General features: G+C 43.0%; 1 protein-coding gene across 2 annotated transcripts in view; it reads left to right on the top strand.

The window, feature by feature from the left end:
- actn3b (actinin alpha 3b) overlaps positions 1-19,344 on the top strand; it is a 57,831-nt gene extending 38,487 nt beyond the window's left edge. For both annotated transcript variants that reach the window (XM_079490860.1, XM_079490861.1), the window contains 13 exons: positions 453-545; positions 1,918-2,148; positions 4,111-4,258; positions 5,018-5,168; positions 5,941-6,049; positions 6,601-6,741; positions 8,407-8,589; positions 10,384-10,518; positions 11,131-11,310; positions 11,980-12,126; positions 13,231-13,296; positions 14,312-14,470; positions 18,358-19,344. In XM_079490860.1, coding sequence (XP_079346986.1) covers positions 453-545; positions 1,918-2,148; positions 4,111-4,258; positions 5,018-5,168; positions 5,941-6,049; positions 6,601-6,741; positions 8,407-8,589; positions 10,384-10,518; positions 11,131-11,310; positions 11,980-12,126; positions 13,231-13,296; positions 14,312-14,470; positions 18,358-18,516 — 1,902 coding nt within the window. In that variant the 3' untranslated portion in view covers positions 18,517-19,344. The remainder of the gene's footprint in view (positions 1-452; positions 546-1,917; positions 2,149-4,110; positions 4,259-5,017; positions 5,169-5,940; positions 6,050-6,600; positions 6,742-8,406; positions 8,590-10,383; positions 10,519-11,130; positions 11,311-11,979; positions 12,127-13,230; positions 13,297-14,311; positions 14,471-18,357) is intronic.
- The last annotated feature ends 1,067 nt before the right edge of the window (positions 19,345-20,411 follow it).

The raw sequence follows: 20,411 nt of genomic DNA, 5'->3' as shown, positions 1-20,411 counted from the left end.
GTATTTATTTGATTGTCGATCGCACTCTCCGGTGCCCTGTAATAACCCCCCGTAATAACAGTATATCAACTAGCGTTCCCTTTCCCTCCTGCACTTCCTCTTGCAATCCATCACTCTGTCACACACACACACACACACACACACACACACACACACACACACACACACACACACACACACACACACACACACACTTAATTTCCCTTATTCTCGCCATCCTCTTTATCTACCCTTGTCTCCGTACCTCCATCCTCTGTCTAACTCTATCATCCTGTTATTTACCTCGATTTCCCCTTTTATCCTCCCTCTGTCACTTCCTCCTTCCTTCTCCCTCTCCATCTCCATCCGTCCCATCTCTACCCCCTCCCTCTCCCTCCCTCCCTCTCTCTATCTCTCTCTCTCCATCTCTCTCTTTATCTCTCTCTCCATCTCTCTCTCCATTTCTCTCCCAGGCCGAGACAGCTGCCAACCGTATCTGCAAGGTTCTGGCTGTCAACCAGGAGAACGAGAAGCTGATGGAGGAGTATGAGACGTTGGCCAGCGAGGTGAGAGAGAGAGAGAGAACGCTCCCACGCGTACAGTCTGTTGAACACGACCTCCGCTGGCCGAACCGCCACTCACTTTATGAACCCGTCACCTTACTTACAACAGCGGGAAAATGAAGTCATTGGGTCCCCTAAAAAAACCAAAGCAGGACAACCTCACAAAGTCGCCTGCTAATATAAAGCGAAGCTGCTGAATTACTCCAAAAAGCAGGAAAAAGGAAGTGGAAAAACAAGACGTCCCATTCGTATTTCTGCCTTCCTTCCTTAGTCATTGATCACCACTAGACTCCTGACCGTTTCTTCTCGAAAACATTGGTCTGGTTGAACAACTGTGCTTTTACAGAATACTTTTTAAGGGTAGGTACCCTCACAAAAATCATGCAGTGATCCTGGTATCTAAACTGCCTCCCCCTGGCCAGCCTGATGGAGGGGAAAGGAACTGGTTGGACGTAGCGTGTACGCGCTACGTCCAAGCGGGGAAACTCCTCCTTGTCAGGTGAAAAGAAGCGGCTTGGACTCCTCATGCATAGAAGGAAGCATGAGGTGAGTCCGTTGCTCTCCCCAGGTTGGCAGAGGGAGTGTAGAGCCCAGGATTACATTAGATAATTGACACTGCAGTGAAAAAATGGGTTACAAAATCATGGGATAAAAGAAAAAATATAAAAAGAATAATTTTAAGACTAAAACAATTTCTAAAATAGACATCATTATGCAACCTTGCACAGACGTTTAGACTCAAACTCAAACAACATATACAATACAATTATGTAAATAACTAAAGATATGGCCTTGCTTGCCTTTATAGACCTCCATTCTCGTTGTCCCAACACTCAAACCACTTTATTATGACGTATTCCTCACATTCATCCTTTCACACACAAAATTGCTGTCAAAATCAACACCATATTCTAAGAAAATGATAACAGTAAATTGGAGGGAGGTAAAACCACCTACTATAACCCAATGGAAACAGAGACTGAGTTTCATACTTAAATGGACTTCTGTAATATTGTACTTGGGTGTTTCGGTGTATGTGTAGAGGTCTAAGAGTGCTGAGTAGGGGTTGTTGAGTCTATACAAATGCTTCGAATGTTGGATATCTGCTGTATATTGTATTGTATTGTGAGTCATGTCTCCTGCTGTTCCCTGCCTTGTCCTGTACTGTCTGAAGAATGCTGTATTTTTGAAGTTTTTCTGTTTTTCTTTGATTTCTTTTATTGTCTCTGTTTTTGTTATGTATTTTTGTTTTCTTGTATTCACATTTATGTTTGATTTCTGTTTCATTGTTCGTGTTTCATTTTTTGAAATAAAAACAAAGTTCAAAAAAAAAAAAATCAACACCATATTCTACCGTGTCCGTCCTTCTGTGTAGCTGCTGGAGTGGATCCGCCGCACCATCCCCTGGCTGGAGAACCGAGTGGCGGAGCAGACCATGCGCGCCATGCAGCAGAAGCTGGAGGACTTCCGCGACTACCGCCGCGTCCACAAGCCGCCGCGCGTCCAGGAGAAGTGTCAGCTGGAGATCAACTTCAACACCCTGCAGACCAAGCTGAGGCTCAGCAACAGGCCCGCCTTCATGCCCTCCGAGGGCAAGATGGTGTCGGTGAGTTGTTTTGTTTTGTTTGTTTGTTTATTTCACATATTTAGGAAATGATACACATGGTCAATAAAAATGTGAAGGAGAAAAAACTTCATCATATTGAACATGCAGATCTTAAACATTAGAATACAGATAAAATACAGGGACAGTGAGAGGAAAAAAACTGACAATATACTGTATAACAAGAAAAAAGCACAATAGACAGAAGTCAGACAATAAAACCGCTATAGGAAAACATAGTTGTAATGCTGGGAGTTGGGAATTTAGCTTGTTCATTTTTATTGATAACAAGCACCTTTATCGATCAGGCTTATCGAGCCGTGTTCTTCTCGAGCCCACTATCGAGCATTTTCTATTATTTTGTGGGGAGACGGCCGGGAGGCTGACAATACATTCTGAACAGAACCGGTATCTTTTACTAGGGCCTTCAAATACAGTACTTTTCTACCAGAAGGAAGTGAATTGACCTTTTTACCATTGATTAGATTTATTTCTTGATCGCCTCCTGTCTTGATTGTTTAAACATGACATCATGGGCCGCTATGCTCGATAAGACGATAACAGGCTTGATAAGCCCAAAGCTTATTGATATTGCATACTCAATAAGCTTGTTATCAGGTTTTTTCGGGTATCGGGGTTTCGAGCTCCATCCCTATCGGTGAGTGGATGCTCAAACACACAGCAAGAAGTGTGACGCACACCAAAGGTTGCGCGGCGCGGTGTGGCGCTGATCACTCGGAATGAACGTCAACAGAGGAAGAAAAGTACCAAACTCTGGCTCTAGATGAGAACGCAGACACAAAGAAACGCGAAGGATAATAATCAGTCGAAACTTTATATCAGCTTCATAAAACAAGCATTACAAGGTGCTTTACAGGGTGAAAACAACAAACAACAGGAATACATAGACACCCATGCATTCACAACACAGAACAGCTTTCAAGTCTATTCCCAATAGTTCTAAAACCCCAATTATATTGACAATAACACAAATACGTACGCACGCACGCACGCACGCACGCACGCACGCACGTGCGCACACACACACACACACACACACACACACACACACACAGAGCATGGTTTCTTTGGTGAATGTACTTTGAAGTCTATCCACAATGTTCCCAAAACCCCCAATTAATTTGACAATAATACCGCACAAACATACAAATCCGCTACCAAAAATCCACTTTAAGCACTTGAGTAGAACTCAATACTCACAACAACATTCAACAAAACATTCAGACCAATATCATTTAATTAACACTTGCATGAATGAAGTGAGGCCAGGTACCACTTGACTTAAGGTCAAAAATACCTTATTTTCCTGCGATGTTATTGGCTACTGTCTCCAGACGTCCACTCCTGTGGGGGGAGGAAGGGTGACAGGGGTCAGTTTGACAGAAAACAGGCAGAGATCGTATATAAGTATGCATAAATTCATATTTAGAAAATGTTTCGGATGAAAATACAAAAACCAAAAAAAAAAACATGTTTTGAATCTTAATATTTAGGAACAGTCATGGAAGGGGAACCTTCTGAGAGCTTCATGGGCACAGATAGAACCTTCTGAGAGCTTCATGGGCACAGATAGAACCTTCTGAGAGCTTCATGGGCACAGATAGAACCTTCTGGGAGCTTCATGGGCACAGATAATCAACTTCAAAATGTCAGAATGGGTTAGAAAGACCTCACAGGCCTGGGCCTGGGCCGTGGCTCAGCGGTCCAGGCACCTTGGCTGGTAATCCAATCTGGCAGTGTGCCGCGGGTTCGACTCCCGATCCCGACGGCCTTTACTACATGTCCCCCCCCAATCTCTCTCCCCATTTCCTGTCAGCCTACTGTCTGACCCTCCATAAAAAAAATAAAAAATAAAATAAAAATAAAAAAAACATTCAGAAAGACCTCACAGACACTCTAGTGTCTCTAAGCTGCAGGCTATTAACACTCGTGTGGTCCCTGCAGGACATTGCCAACGCGTGGAAGGGTCTGGAGCAGGTGGAGAAGGGCTACGAGGAGTGGCTGCTGACTGAGATCCGTCGTCTGGAGAGACTGGACCATCTGGCCGAGAAGTTCAAACAGAAGTGTTCCCTGCACGAGAGCTGGACCGGAGGTACAGTACGGACCGCTGCAGAGGGATGAAAGATGATTGACCACAGATTAGTTGAGCCGTGAAGTGTGTGTGTGTGTGGGGTGTGTGTGTGTGTGTGTGTGTGTGTGTGTGTGTGTGTGTGTGTGTGTGTGTGTGTGTGTGTGTGTGTGTGTGTGTGTGTGTGTGTGTGTGTGTGTGTGTGTGTGTGTGTGTGTGTGTGTGTGTGTGTCCTTTAGCCATGAAACATCACATTATACTGTAGATCTGCCATCTACGTCAGTAGTTCTCTCATTGGCAAGACTTTTCAAAAATGTCGCGGTTTTAATGGATTAAATCATTGTCGTATGTAATTTATGTCCTTTAGGCCCTTTTTATTTTAAAGGCACAGGCAACATATATATTTTGTGGCTCAACTATGAACTAGGCTGTCTTGCTCAGTAATCTTCAAATTGTAGACTAACTGGAATTCATTCATTGTATATATCGTTAGGGCGGGTCATACTTTTTTTATTTTGATAATCAAAAGGTTTGGGTGTCTATTTTGTGTGATTTTTTTTTGATGGAAGATTCAAATATGGCATTATCTTTTGGATAGGACAACTCTAACCTACATGAATTTGCATTTTTACATCTGTAATTGTACCCGTTCTACCTCATTTATAAGATCTTAAAATCCAAAGGAAATTCTAACATATTATATCGTACACACAATAGTAATCTGCACTTTATGCAAACGTGAGTATTAATAGTTTTTCCTTTTGTGTGGTCATCGTGTCTCAGGCAAGGAGGAGCTGCTGACCATGAAGGACTTTGAGTCGGCCTCCCTGATGGAGATCAGAGCTCTGATGAGGAAACACGAAGCCTTCGAGAGCGATCTGGCTGCTCACCAGGACAGAGTGGAGCAGATCGCCGCCATCGCCCAGGAGCTCAAGTAAGGAGGGATGGAGGGGTGTGTGTGTGTGTGTGTGCGTGTGCGTGTGTGTGTGCGTGTGCGTGTGCGTGTGCGTGTGCGTGTGCGTGTGCGTGTGCGTGCAATCGGCTATCCGACGGACTCGACACCGGGCACTGCACTCCCTGTGGGGGTGTGGTGGAACGCGTGTGTCGAATTTGAAGTCGGTGGGGCGAACGGTTCTGGAGTTACGTGGATTACAGACGTATATACACAGAGACTTGGTGGTGCATTCATAGATAAATTCTTATTTTCAATTTCAGTTTAGTTTATCATTAGTTTTTCAAGTGGGTTTGCTAGTTACGTTATTATTACATTTATAATATAAAGTTAAGCCCACCAAAAAGCAGGGTTTTTTTTTTTGGCAAATGTGTGTGTTGTGTTCTCTACAGTGACGCTGGACTAGATGGACTTTATAGATAATAGATTGAGGGCTATATCTTGCGCCACCCCTTAACCCTTATCCCTAAACTAATTTGCCATCTTTTACTATTTAAAAAAACCTTTTAGAATAGTTCAAATAGCCGATCTACAAGCTCACAATGTCTCGATGTAGATCGGCTAGTTGAACTATTTTAAAATGTTTTTCAAAATAGTAAGAAAATTGGAAAATACGTTTAGGGATAAGGGATAAGGGTGGCGCAAGATGGAGCCCTGACTGTGTTGTGTTGTACTGTAACTTTACTGTACCTCCCTCTACAGTAAGCTGTATATACATAGATTGACTGTGTTGTTACTGTACCTCCCTCTACAGTGAGCTGGACTACCATGACGCTGCCTCAGTCAACGGCCGCTGCCAGGGCATCTGTGACCAGTGGGACAACCTGGGCACCCTGACCCAGAAGAGAAGAGACTCCCTGGAGGTACCACGCACACACACACACACACACACACACGCACACGCACACCCACACACACACACACACACACAAATGGATACATGAACACTGACGATTGTAATGGTAGAGTATTAACTTTTTCGCTGCTATCTACGTTTATAAACGTAGCTAGGCTATCAGTACCTACTGGTGCTAACTACGCGTACGTTCGTAGACAACCATATACTCCATATATGAAAGCAGTCAATTTACCTTTTAGCATTGCTCCGGTTAGTATGGAGAGCCTCCGTCCCCCACCAGCTATGGGATTTTTAAATCCAGCTCCATTGAGCCTCCATTATAACAGGATTTTCAAAGCGCTGTATCTCAAAAGGTTAAGAAATGATGAGCACATGTAACTGGTTGTAATGATAGCTAAATTAAGAGGATATGATTAAGATTTAAGAGACCACTTATTATTCACTTCAGAGAGACAGACCTTCTGAAAAACAATAGGCCTATAGCCAGGTCATTTGACAGCATTGAAATGGCCACTTCTGTAACCCTGTGTGCGTGCGTGCTTCCCCATCGTGCAGCGCATTGAGAAACTGTGGGAGACCATTGACCAGCTGTACCTGGAATTTGCCAAGAGGGCGGCGCCATTCAACAACTGGATGGACGGAGCCATGGAGGACTTGCAGGACATGTTCATCGTCCACAGTATCGAGGAGATACAGGTACGACATTTAGACATTATAGAGATGTTCATGAGGAGATCCAGGTACGACATTTAGACATTATAGAGATGTTCATGAGGAGATCCAGGTACGACTAGATATTTAGACATTATGAGGAGATCCAGGTACGACTAGATGTTTAGACATTATAGAGATGTCCATGAGGAGATCCAGGTACGACTAGATGTTTAGACATTATAGAGATGTCCATGAGGAGATCCAGGTACGACTAGATGTTTAGACATTATAGAGATGTCCATGAGGAGATCCAGGTACGACTAGATGTTTAGACATTATGAGGAGATCCAGGTACGACTAGATGTTTAGACATTATGAGGAGATCCAGGTACGACTAGATGTTTAGACATTATAGAGATGTTCATGAGGAGATCCAGGTACAACATTTAGACATTATAGAGATGTCCATGAGGAGATCCAGGTACGACTAGATGTTTAGACATTATAGAGATGTTCATGAGGAGATCCAGGTACAACATTTAGACATTATAGAGATGTTCATGAGGAGATCCAGGTACAACATTTAGACATTATAGAGATGTCCATGAGGAGATCCAGGTACAACATTTAGACATTATAGAGATGTCCATGAGGAGATCCAGGTACAACATTTAGACATTATAGAGATGTTCATGAGGAGATCCAGGTACGACATTTAGACATTATAGAGATGTCCATGAGGAGATCCAGGTACGACTAGATGTTTAGACATTATGAGGAGATCCAGGTACGACTAGATGTTTAGACATTATGAGGAGATCCAGGTACGACTAGATGTTTAGACATTATGAGGAGATCCAGGTACGACTAGATGTTTAGACATTATGAGGAGATCCAGGTACGACATTTAGACATTATAGAGATGTTCATGAGGAGATCCAGGTACGACATTTAGACATTATAGAGATGTCCATGAGGAGATCCAGGTACGACTAGATGTTTAGACATTATAGAGATGTTCATGAGGAGATCCAGGTACGACTAGATGTTTAGACATTATAGAGATGTTCATGAGGAGATCCAGGTACGACTAGATGTTTAGACATTATAGAGCAGTGGTTTTCAACCCTTTTCATATCAAGGTTGATTATTTATTCGGCACTTGAGCCACATACCACGATTTGATGAGATTTAGGCCTCTCCAACCCAAAACGTGGAATATTCTGGTGTCGTTGGACAAGATTTTGTCCACGATTCCATGCTGTAGGTAGGAGATAACAGGCAAACGATCAAAATGACTACATTCTCTAATGGTGCAGTGTACTTCTTGTACATTAAGTAATGCAGATGTTTAACTCTTGAGACCGTAAAATGAAACCAATTGGACCCGTAAAGGTAGACTTTGGGTGATGTGCTGGAGTCACAAAGGAGTATATGAAAAACAGGCCTGAAGGAAAATCTAAGGACCAAAAAGGACTTGCTGTTCCCAAAAAGAAAAGTATTTGATTATGCAGTTTTGAGTGTGCGGAACCTCCCTTTATTTTTTCATAATTATACTCTCAGAGTTGAATTAACATTGATTTTACAGTACAAATATTTGACGTTTTTATATTTTTATTTTATCCTTTAATATACAGACGAAAATGATTTCATTGTTATCCAGTGTCCAACCCTCTGAGTGTTTCCGTGCTCTCTCTGTCCATCCAGAGCCTGATCACAGCTCACGACCAGTTCAAGGCCACCCTGCCCGAGGCCGACAAGGAGCGCATGGCCACCATGGGCATCCAGAACGAGATCATGAAGATCGCCCAGACCTACGGAATCAAGCTGAACGGAATCAACCCATACACCAACCTCAGCCCCCAGGACATCAGCAACAAGTGGGACGCTGTGAGTCCAAACCAAACGCTCCCCCTACAACTAGCTCTTCATTTTTATTGATAACGAGCAGCTTATTCAAATAAAATAAAATCAAACTTTATTTGTATAGCACATTTACAACAGCCAAGGCTGACCAAAGTGCTGAACAGGGTAAAAAAACATCAGAGCATAGCAATATAAAGCAATGAAAAGCAGCGCTTGTTGGCAGGTATCGATATGTTTGTGCCAGCATGGGTGATTTGATATATTTCTTGATTGCCTCCTTATCTTGATTGTTTAAACATGACGTCATGGGCCGCTATGCTCGAGGCTTGATAAGCCCAAAGCTTATTGATACCAGGTAATCAATAAGCTTGTTATCAGGTTTTTTTTTTCGGGTATCAAGTTTTCGAGCTCTATCCCTACCCACAAGTTACAACACAACGCAACACAACCCATTGGGGATTTCGGTTGCTAACAAATTTCCAACGAGTTTCTCGTCTTGGGAAAACGGACCCCCCCCCCCTCCCCCCAAACTCAAAACGTCATATTCAATGTGATATTATGTCTTGTTTTGACTTCCCTACTGGAGCTGTGTAACCACCAGTCGCTTATGTGTGTGTAATTGTATGGGGAAATGTCAGACTGTCCCACAGTCAATGCACAGCATGTGGTCAGTTCTAATTATACTCACATACATAGTGACAGGTCAGGAATAGTAGCTGCATATATATTTAGGGCACTGCCAGTGTCACTTTATACGATGAGCTACTTATTCTGTACAGTGCAAACATTCAGGGAGTCGGTGGAGGAAGGAAATGGAACCACTTTCAAACCTGGGCGTCTCTATTTTGGGTTTGCCATTATAGGGGGGGGGGGGGGGGGGGGGGGTAGTGTAGCGGTCCAGGCACCTAGGCTGCCAAATTCCACCTGACGGCGTGTTGCGGGTTCGACTCCCGATCCCGACGACCTTTGCTGCGTGTCACTCACTATCTCTCTCCCCATTACCTGTCAGTCTACTGTTAAAAAGTTGATTGTTAGAGGCAAGCCCATTTCAGTAGATGTCCTGTTGTGGCTTTACTGATTCTATGCACGTGGATGCTTATGCACAATTTACAATTTAGGCATTTAGCAGACGCTCTTAATCCAGAGCGATTTACATTAAGCAATAACAAGAAAGCATGGCATACATCACATACATAAAAAGTAGTTATCATGAAACATGGGTAAGCTAAGAAGTAAGAACGTAACAGTGGAGTATCTATATAATGAAACTATATATATATATAAACTATGCAGACCAAAGACTAAGAATATTTTGTTGTTGTTGGATAAGATTTTATTCACAATTCCATTTTCTTTTGATGGTGGTACCATTAGGAGAGACAACAGGCATTGTTGAAAATAACAATTCTTCTGCATTCTAGAAGAAGACTTCTTGTAATTTAAGTAATGCAGATGTTTAACAATCATTTAACTCAAGAGTTAAAGGGTCCATTTGGTTACCAACTCTCCATCATTTAGTTGGGGACCACCTTGAACCCCTTCAAGGACCACTGGTGGTCCCCGGTAAACTGGTGCAGTTAAATAAGTGTACTGTGCATCTCAGATGACTATTTGCTGCACTGCTTCTAATTGTGGGTTTTGCTAGGAAACAAATATTGTTTCTTAACCATATACAGTTGGAACCAAATATTCTCGCAAAGTTAAATTAACATTGAGGATTTTACTGTATGGATTATTATTAAAAGAAAATGAGTCTAGTCCAGTAGTCCTATAAACTCTAAGCTGGACTGTAACATGGCCCTCTGGCTCCCCCTGCAGGTGAAACATCTGGTGCCCCTCAGAGACCAAATGCTTCAGGAGGAGGTGGCGCGGCAGCAGGCCAACGAGAGACTGAGGCGCCAGTTCGCCGCCCAGGCCAACATCATTGGACCCTGGATTCAAACCAAGATGGAGGTACAGTAACAGTACAGTCTGCTGTTGACTATTACAGAACATTAGACCATTTGAAAATGCTCACAATGTGTCACAATACATTAGAAAACTTGCAATGGGACATTTCTGCATTATTTCTGCATAATGACTACTTTTACTTTTGGTACTTAAGTACATTTTGATGCCAAGTGCATTTTGAATTCCAGAGTATTTCTACATTGCTATGATACTTTTACTTAGGGATGTCCCGATCACGCTTTTTTGCTCCCAATCCGATTCCGATCAATTGATTTTGAGTATCTGCTGATACCGATTTTACACTTGCGGAAAATAGCTGATCTCCAAGCTCACAAATGTCGGCGTTGTGAGCTTGTAGATCTGCTATTTTCAGCATGCAACCAAGTGTAAAATGACTACTGGATCTCTTGTCCACTAGTCCCTTCCTGACATTTTAGTCTAGTTTTTATTTGTTGACAAAATAGACAGTATATTTAGTCATAGTTTTAGTCATCATAGCTTAGTTTTCATTTAGTTTTCGTCAGTGAAAAAAGGTAGTCCAATCCCATCTTCTCACGCCCTCCTCCTGCTGTGCTTCTCTCTCTCTGTGTCCGCGTCCGTCCGTCCCGTCACCAGGAGATCGGTCACGTGTCCGTGGACATCGCCGGCTCCCTGGAGGAACAGATGAACAACCTGAAACAGTACGAGCAGAACATCATCAACTACAAGTGCAACATCGACAAGCTGGAGGGCGACCACCAGCTCAGCCAGGAGTCCCTCATCTTCGACAACAAGCACACCAACTACACCATGGAGGTACGCCACGCGCCGCGCTGCAAACATTAAACACATTGAGGCCCTGAGACCAGATTCTAGTACAAATGTCTTCTAAATCATGACAGTTTTCAGAAAAACGTATGTTTCTATATCAGTTGTTCTCAAACTATTTCATGTCAAGGAGCCCCATAATTATATGTAATTGGCCGCCAATCCCCATCTGAAAATATTTTGTTTCAGGGACCCCCCCAGAAGCACAGATTTTAGTTAAAAACGTTCTCTCTGAAGGAATAAATATTCAAAGATTTGTGCCACATTCTCATGATTTTTCAAAAATAGCAGATCTACAAGCACTCAGTGCCGCGCTATGAGCTTGTCGATCTGCTATTTTTCAATAGCTAAAGTATAACATAATGCTTGAAACACCAAAAGGGGTTCCTGCCCAGAATGGGTTAAACATGGGTTAAAAAGCCCATTTTGAATACAATTGAAAACATTGAATATTTTATCCACTTTTGTATTACTATTCCACAGTTTTCTTGTATATTATCACATGATTATGAAGAATACTGGTTACACAAGATCTACAGTACAAGCTCATAGCGCAAAACCGTTAAAAGCTTGTGCATGACACCGCCTGGCTTTATGACTATATTATGTGCTTGGCGTGTCTCACACTTCCCCTTCTCTCCTCTCTCTCCTCTCCAGCACATCCGCGTGGGCTGGGAGCAGCTGCTCACCACCATCGCCAGAACCATCAACGAGGTGGAGAACCAGATCCTGACCAGAGATGCCAAGGGCATCAGCCAGGAGCAGCTCAACGAGTTCAGAGCCTCCTTCAACCACTTCGACAGGGTGAGACAGACTGACTGACCCGCGTCCGATGGTCCATGCCGGGGTGATGTTAGACCAGCGCATGGTTCTCAAAAGGTTTTTAGTTTCAAGGGGTCCATTTAGGACCACCTCAAGGACCCCAGGGGGTCCCTGGCTGGACTTCCCCACTTTGAGAACCACTGCAGGGTCTAGTGGACCGCTGGTTTCTCAGCCAGTGGTCCATGGACCACTAGTGGACATAATTACAGGTGGTCATTTGTAAATAACCACCTTTCAATGAAAAAAAGGAAAGGAAAAGATATTGTACATTTGTTAAATGTATCAAAATATATATTTAAATAATATTGCATAAGTCCAAATCTAGGAAATGTTTTGAAACAAATTTGCATTTGACTGCTATAAGGGCTTGATATAATTAGTGGTTTGCGGTGTCGCACACTGAAAACAGACGATGTACTACAGGCTCAAAAGGAGCTTGCAGATCGACTATCTCTTATTCCCTTTTTTGGTCTCCTGATTCAGGTGTTTTTTCTTTTCAGGCCAATTAAGAAAGAAACCAGTGTTACACTATATCTTTTTAAATACCAACCTAGTGATATTTGCTGATAGGTGCCCTCCATGGCCCTGGTAATAAAGCCTGAAGCAGTGAGCATCATTAAAACGTTAATAATGAACAGTTATAATGAGCAGTTATTTAATTCAATTCAATTTTATTAAAGTGTCAAGTCTCAAGACACAGAGATCTCACCCAGAGCAAACAATATTGCAACAGTGGTAACAGAAAAACGCCCCCTTAGGAAGAAACGTCAAGCAGAACCCGACTCTAGGGTGGGCGGCCATCTGCCTCGACCGTGTCGGGGAAGAGAAATAGAAATAAGGAGATACAGGCAAATATAAGTAGTAGAAAGTAGTAGAAAAGGCAATAATAATGAATGTAAGATAATATAATATGTCAGATAATATATAATATATAATGTATAAGAATGTTAAGATAAGATATATTGTAGTGGTGTAATATAATATGGTAGCAGTCCATGGTCGTGCTCGTTATATGAAGTTTAATGATAAAACTTGTTGATTGCTCATGTGATTTGTCTCATGGCTCTGTTCCCGTTCCCTCTGCAGAAGAGAAATGGCATGATGGACCCAGACGACTTCCGCGCGTGCCTCATCTCCATGGGCTACGATCTGGTGAGGACACATTTTAACACCCAGTGGGCCAAATGTTAGACATGGATTCACGTTCTCACTCAGTCACCACAACTGATTTCATTCTCATTTGGATTCCATAAAAGTCAGCATGTCCGGAAAATAGGCTATCTACAAGCTTATATACAACACGCCACTGTTTGTCATTTTAAGATTAAAGAGTATTTGAAGTGGTTCAATCGTCCAGAACATCTTAATGATCTCAGATATTCCATTAAAAACAACAGTTAACCCCCTTTATCTGGCAACAGTTTCTTTTGTCAGGGCTGATATTATGGCCGACTTTAGCATCAATCTGCATTACTTTAACTGATTAGCTGTGTGGCTACCAAAACATCATAATTTTATTTTACAAATTGTGCTAATTTGTTTCCATGATTACAGCCACTTTAATACTTTTCAGTAGTGCTCCCTGCTGTTCGGTTTATGATTCATATGGAGCGATGTGAAATCCTTCACTCTGCTAAATTTGCCACTCGGGGTTGAAATCAATAAGCCATCTTGGGTTTCCAAATTGATTTCTTCTTTCAATTTTTATGCAGAGAGCACTTTGTTTTGATGTTCTTCACACTGGGTAGAGGTGGAGTTTTCAACACAACGCCAGTCAATCTTCATAATTACCTAATTTATTAAATCTTTAGGCATACTATGTGCTATTTATTTAGTATGCCAAATTACTTTATGGCATGTCCGAAAGCTTAGTAGCTCCTAAACAGTATGTGAGATGCATACAAAATTCAGGCAGTTTTGTAGAATAGATACTAAAACAATATAGGCTGAAAATGGCATACTATGCACAGTATGCAGTATGGAGTGCGTTGGTATGTGGTTTCGGACGCAAAGATAATCAACTTAAAAATCTCAAAATGGGTCAGAAAGACCATTAGGCACTAGTGTTAAGTGGTCAGACAGACTTCATTGATCGGGTCACTACTACAGTACTGCGACCTGAACTAACACATTGCCTTGTCTTGCGTTCCTTGTTACCTTTTTAAAGGGCGAGGTAGAGTTTGCTCGCATCATGACCCTGGTGGACTCCAACAACACGGGCGTAGTGACCTTCCAGGCGTTCATCGACTTCATGACCCGCGAGACGGCCGAGACAGACACGGCAGAACAGGTCATGGCCTCCTTCAAGATCCTGGCCTCCGACAAGGTGAGCTGACCACGACTCACTCGCACTGTGTGCGGTTAGTCCGTAGGACCGTTGGTTCCTTCCCAGCTTGGTCATCGGTCTGGAGGACCATACCAGGATGTAAATTATATATTGCATTCATTTCATATTCAACTGGTGTCCGACTAGATTTGAACTGCTAGACTGACAACTTAAGGATACCAAGTGAATGCAATTAATGTCCTCCTGGGTAGGATGGGAATTTAAACAACAACCACTGCTATTGGACTCCAGCAGCAGTTTTTTTTAGGGGTTGTTAAGTGACGTTATGTAATGGGCCGCGTCGCATCGCTGACTGTCGGTTCCATGTCACTTTGGTTCACATTCTCTTGCTGGGCACTAGTAGTAGAGATGTATGAATTTAACTATGGTTCTAGATGTATTGTCAGAGCATGTTTATTTTAATGATCATTGAGCAATACATGGATTGTGTCACGTCTTCGATCATTGGAACTAACATAGTATATAGTAGGGCTGCACGATATTGACAACATTTTATATCTCAGTATTTATGCCAAATATCAATACGATATACGATATTACCGTTAAAATGTCATATTCTATATTTTAAGTGTTTGCAGCATTGAAAACTAAACATTATTAAAAAAAAGTGTATTAGTGAGTTCGCTAACACACTGGACCAGGGCTTGATTGATTGATTGATTGAAGAATTTATTAACAGTTTGCAGAATTACAGTACATTTCAAGCACAAACTCAATACAAAGGCTGTTAACTGTGAGTGGACGACCCAATTAAGCATTACACTTGTTTCCAACAGGGTCCACCATGTTCAAATCATCAAAACATTTAGAGACGTACAAATAGACACTTCTATAGACAGAACAGGAATTCATCAAAAAAGAATTCATCAAAGAGGAGGTAAAAAGGGAAAAGAAATATATACAGTGAGGGGAAAGAAGGGGGGGGGGGGGCGGGGGGGGGGGGGGGATTCAGATTTTACGGGGGCCAGTTTCGAATTGCAGCCATCCGTAGGTGCCCTTTGAGAGCGGTTTTGAAGGAGTCAAGGGATTCGCATGTCTTAATGACAGTTGGTAGGGCGTTCCACATTTTGGTGGCATAGGAGCGAAAAGAATTTAGTCCCTTGTTTGTGCCGAATCTGGGTTGTACATGGTTCGTTGCACTCCCTCTGGTGTTGTGGGTGTGGACTTCGTTAACATTAAGGAAGTATCTAGACAGGTACATGGGTATCTTGGTGGTGTATCGAATCTTGTGGACCAGACCCATTGCAAGATGCTGTACTCTGTCGTCGACCCTAAGCCATTCCAGCCTGTCGAAGTGGGCAGGGGTGAGGTGGGTTCGGGGGGCTAGATCAAGTAGGAGCCTGACCAGTTTGTTTTGGGAAGTCTGGAGCCTGGTTTTAAGGGCCTTTGAGGTGCTGTGGTACCAGGAGGTGCATGCATAGTCAAAGAAACCCTGTACAAGGGCTCCTGTTAAGGTCTTCAAGGTGTTTTTGTTGACCAGTGAGGAGATCCTGTAGAGGAATCTTGTTCTATGGTTGACTTTTTTGATTACGTTGGTGGCCATTTTATCACCGGAAAGATTAGCCTCCAGGATGGAACCTAGGTAGGTAATTTCATCTTTACGTGTGATAACATTGTCACCCACTCTAACCAAGAAGCCATTTGCCTTGCTGAGATTACTAATAGAGCCAAAGAGAATGGATTCAGTTTTTCCCAGGTGTAAAGATAGTTTGTTATCAGCGAGCCAGGTGCAGATTCTACCGAGTTCAGAGCTGAGGGCATTTTCAACCTGCAGTTTGTCCCTGTCCGAGACCAGCAGTGCTGAGTCATCTGCGAACAGGAACAAGTTGCAGTCACAGGCTGAAGTCATGTCGTTTACATATATTAGGAACAGTAGAGGCCCTAGTATGCTTCCTTGTGGAACGCCACAGCTCACTGGGAGGGGGGGGGACAGTGTTCCGTTCACTTCCACCATCTGTTCTCTCCCCTCCAGGTAGGATTGCATCCAGCTCACTGATGTGCTATCGAAACCAATTGCTTTTAGCTTGTTAACCAGTATGGAGTGGTTCACGGTGTCAAAAGCCTTTTGGAGGTCCAGCATGACCATGCCGCAGTATTTGCCAGCGTCCACCTCTTGTTTGATGTGGTCGCTCAAATAGAGGAGGCATGTGTCAGTGGAGTGGGATGTTCTGAAGCCAGATTGGAACTCGTACAATAATTTATTAGTGGCAAGATACTTTTCAACCTGTTCATAGACTATTTTTTCCATCACTTTCGAGATGGAACTAAGAATAGAAATAGGGCGGTAGTTGCCGGGGTCTAATTTACTCCCTTTCTTGTGCAAGGGGGTTACTTTGGCCAGTTTGAAATCTTGGGGGACCTGTCCCTGTTTGATGGAGAGGTTTACTATGTGGGTGATGATTGGAGCTATAGAGATGGCTGAGTCTCTGAGAAATTTGGAGGGAATGTTGTCATGGCCTGTGGCCTTGTGGGGTTGGAGGGCACTCAGTTTCTTAATTACCTCATCAGTTGTTACCATAACTAGTTTAAAATCGTCTTTACAAACACCTAGGTTTTTGTAGAAGGTTGTAATGTGCTCTACACCAAAGAGCCCAGAGTGGGAGGGCAGTTTGTTAACCAGAGTTGTTGATATGTTTGTAAAGAAGATATTCAAGTAGTTGGCCACATCAAGGTTGTCAGTGATGAGAGTGTTGTCAGATTTGATGTTTATGTTCGAAAATCTGGTTTTTAGTTTCTGACCATAGCTTAGTTGATTGTTTAGTAGCTTCCAGAGCTCATGAGGATTGTTTTTGTTTTCCTCAGCTTTATCATTAATGAAGTTACTTTTAGCTGATTTGGTCATGGCAGTTACACTGTTTCGTAGTTTGATTCGTTGTGTATTTAGGTTGTTCAAACGAGCTTGGCGAACACTGTCGAAGCGCTTGGCTAGCTTTGACTTGCATTTTAGAACTTCAGAGCATTTTTTGTCTCTGGCTTTCATTGCAGCCAGTATGTCCGAATTCATCCATGGTTCCGAGCGGGTTTTGCCCCTGGTGGTTCTCAAAGGAGCCATGTTGTTCAGTACTGATGTAAATTTGGTTTTGAAGCCAAGCCAAGCTTCTTCGACATGTGTGCATTTAAGCTCATCGGACCAATCCAGACTCTCCAATACTTGGTTAAAGACCTCACTAGAGTAGGTTTTGAGGTCCCTTGATATGACTGTTTTGTGGCAGCCGGTCTTAAGTTTTTGTATTTTGCGGGTACAGAATATCATAAAATGATCACTAAGCCCACATACAATAACCCCTTTCTTTGGCTAACAACAATGCAACGGAGTGGTGGTTTATTTTCCAACGGCCACAGGCTAAAACAGAGGGGTGTTGCTGGCCTTATCAGTGGACGATATATCGATATATCGACGATATATCCATATCGCGATACCGATACCGTTGCCTTTATGCGATACTGATATTGTGCATGTTCATACCTCGATAACGATATGATAACGATATATTGTGCAATGTGCAGCCTTAGTATATCGTTTTTTAAATTTGTATTATGTTACATCATCAATAAAATAAAAGTGTTTTGATAATTGAGTACTATAGACGAATAACAGTCGAAGTCCACACTAATTATCCATAATGTATAAATGATGGATAAGGGGTCAGGACAACTAGGCCTTTTCGTGGAGGGGTCAGGAGACATTTTGGACTTTTATTGGACCGTTATTCGTCTATAGTACTTATTTGGAGGCCCGTTTGCAATATGCTCATGGCCCACTAGTGGGCCCTGCCCCACAGGTTCAGAGAACCACTGGAGCCTAGAGTTGTTTGACTAAAACGTGTGCTCTCTCTCTCTCTCTCTCTCTCTCCTCCTCCATGCAGTCCTACATCACGGTGGACGAGCTGCGCAGGGAGCTGCCCATAGAGCAGGCAGAGTACTGCATCAGCCGCATGACCAGGTACATCGGAGCCGACGGCCCCGCCGGCGCCCTCGACTACATCTCCTTCTCCAGTGCCCTCTACGGCGAGAGCGACTTATAAACAAAAAGAGCCCCTTCTCTTCTCCTCCTCCTCCTCCTCCTCTTCCGCTTCCTCCTCCCCTGAATCCCAAACTGCCCCCCCTGCCGCCCCTCGCCTATCCTTCTTTCTCCTGTTTTGGGAGAGAGCGATTAAAAAAAAACCCTTTCCTTTCCCTGTCTTTCTTTCCCTTGTTTGTCCTTAATATTATTTCTCTTTCAAATTGTATGTTTGTACCCTTATATTTTACCCTGAACCCCCCCCCCCCCCCCCCCCTTCCCCTCCTCTCCCACACTGCCCTCCCAGAATTCACTGCCCAGAGAAGGCCGAGTAGTGGCAGGCTTTGCTCAAAACGGTTTGAAACCGGCTGGCTCGTAACCTTCATTTCTTTTCTGTTCACGAGAGCCCTTACAAAACCAGGAATGTATCGGGTCTCACACTGAATGTGTCTAAATGTATATGCAGCACACGTTTAACACGACTGTGCCTTGCAGAGAGTTCAAACAGCATGAGAGGGGAGATAATAAATGTATGAATAAAAAAATGAGGGCGAAGTTCGATCGTAAAAAAATGGTTTTCAGCAAAGCATCTCACTCTTCACTTCTTCTCAGATGACCTATTTTTTGTAGAAGGGTAATTAAAGAAAAGAAATGATGAAAAAAAAAAAGACAATAAGTTGGTTGTTTGGTTGGTTGGTTGGTTGGTTGTTCGGTTGTGTATTGCGTTGCATGCATGTTGTGTTTTTAAGTGTAGAAACACTTATGTCTCTGTGAGTCAAAGAGTCGTCGACTCATCCTTAACACCTTTAAAAAAACAAAATGAAACAAAACAAAAAAAAGCCAGAAGCCTTAACCTCTTGCATACTCTGAAAACTCGTTACTCGTTAATGCCGGTTGAAAAACTCTGGCAGTATGATGTAATGAAAAGCCAGTCTCATGGTGGAAGTTTCTCTGTCGGAAAATACACAATTACTACAGCACTGTGAGCCATATATGTTTAACGATAGTCCTTAACAATCGCATCCCTACAGCCACAACCCTCCGCTTTGAAACCAAAGAGATGAGCCTATAGGAGGGGGTGGGGTGGATAGTGGAGTGGAAGGGGAGGGGGCACGCATACTTTACTTTTTTTTTTTTTTTTTTGCCTGTGTATCACCTGCTGATAAGAGAAACTGAATAGAAAATGTTAAGATGAAGGCAAACTCCCCCTACAGACTTGTGTACTGTAGCCGAGGAGAGTGAGCGAACCCTGTAAAATGTAACACAAAAAAGAATGAAGAAGCCATGCATGGCTGGGTCGGGGACCGTAGAACGAAGAACGAACCAAAAACAGGATGCGGCCAGAGAAAGTGAACCCACGCGCCTCTCTTCTCTCTCTCTCCTGCCTCTGGCTAAAACACTCCCTCTAGAGAAAAAGGAGCTGGCTGTGTAATTATTTTGGTGCTCTGGAGGTGGGAGATGCGATGGAGGTTAGAGAGAGGCGCTGCTGAGGAGAGAGAAAGAACAGGGCATTATTAGGAATGTTCCGGATAAAAACTTAAAAAAAGAAGACTTGGCACTGCATGCGGGGGACCATTGCAGGGCCGATCGATGTCAGAAAGTTACGCAAAAGCCGAATTCATGCTTTGTTAATGCACGTGGTGTCACTCGCTGAGACGGTTATTTTCGGCGAGCGTGATGATGGCCGTATAAGATGGCAAAGCATTGATTGATTGATTGAAATATTTATTAACAGTTTGCAGAATTACAGTACATTTCAAGCACAAACTCAATACAAAGACTGTTAACTGTGAGTGGACAACCCAATTAAGCATTACACTTGTTTACAAGAGGGTCCACCTAGCAAAAGTCAGCAGTGAAGATTGGGTCCCATTAGCGACGGACGCTCTGTCTGCTTGGCAGCCATTGTTAATGATGAGA

This window comes from Electrona antarctica, assembly GCF_951216825.1.
Source record: "Electrona antarctica genome assembly, chromosome: 21".
NCBI lineage: Eukaryota > Metazoa > Chordata > Actinopteri > Myctophiformes > Myctophidae > Electrona > Electrona antarctica.
This window is presented reverse-complemented; position numbering and strand designations above follow the sequence as displayed.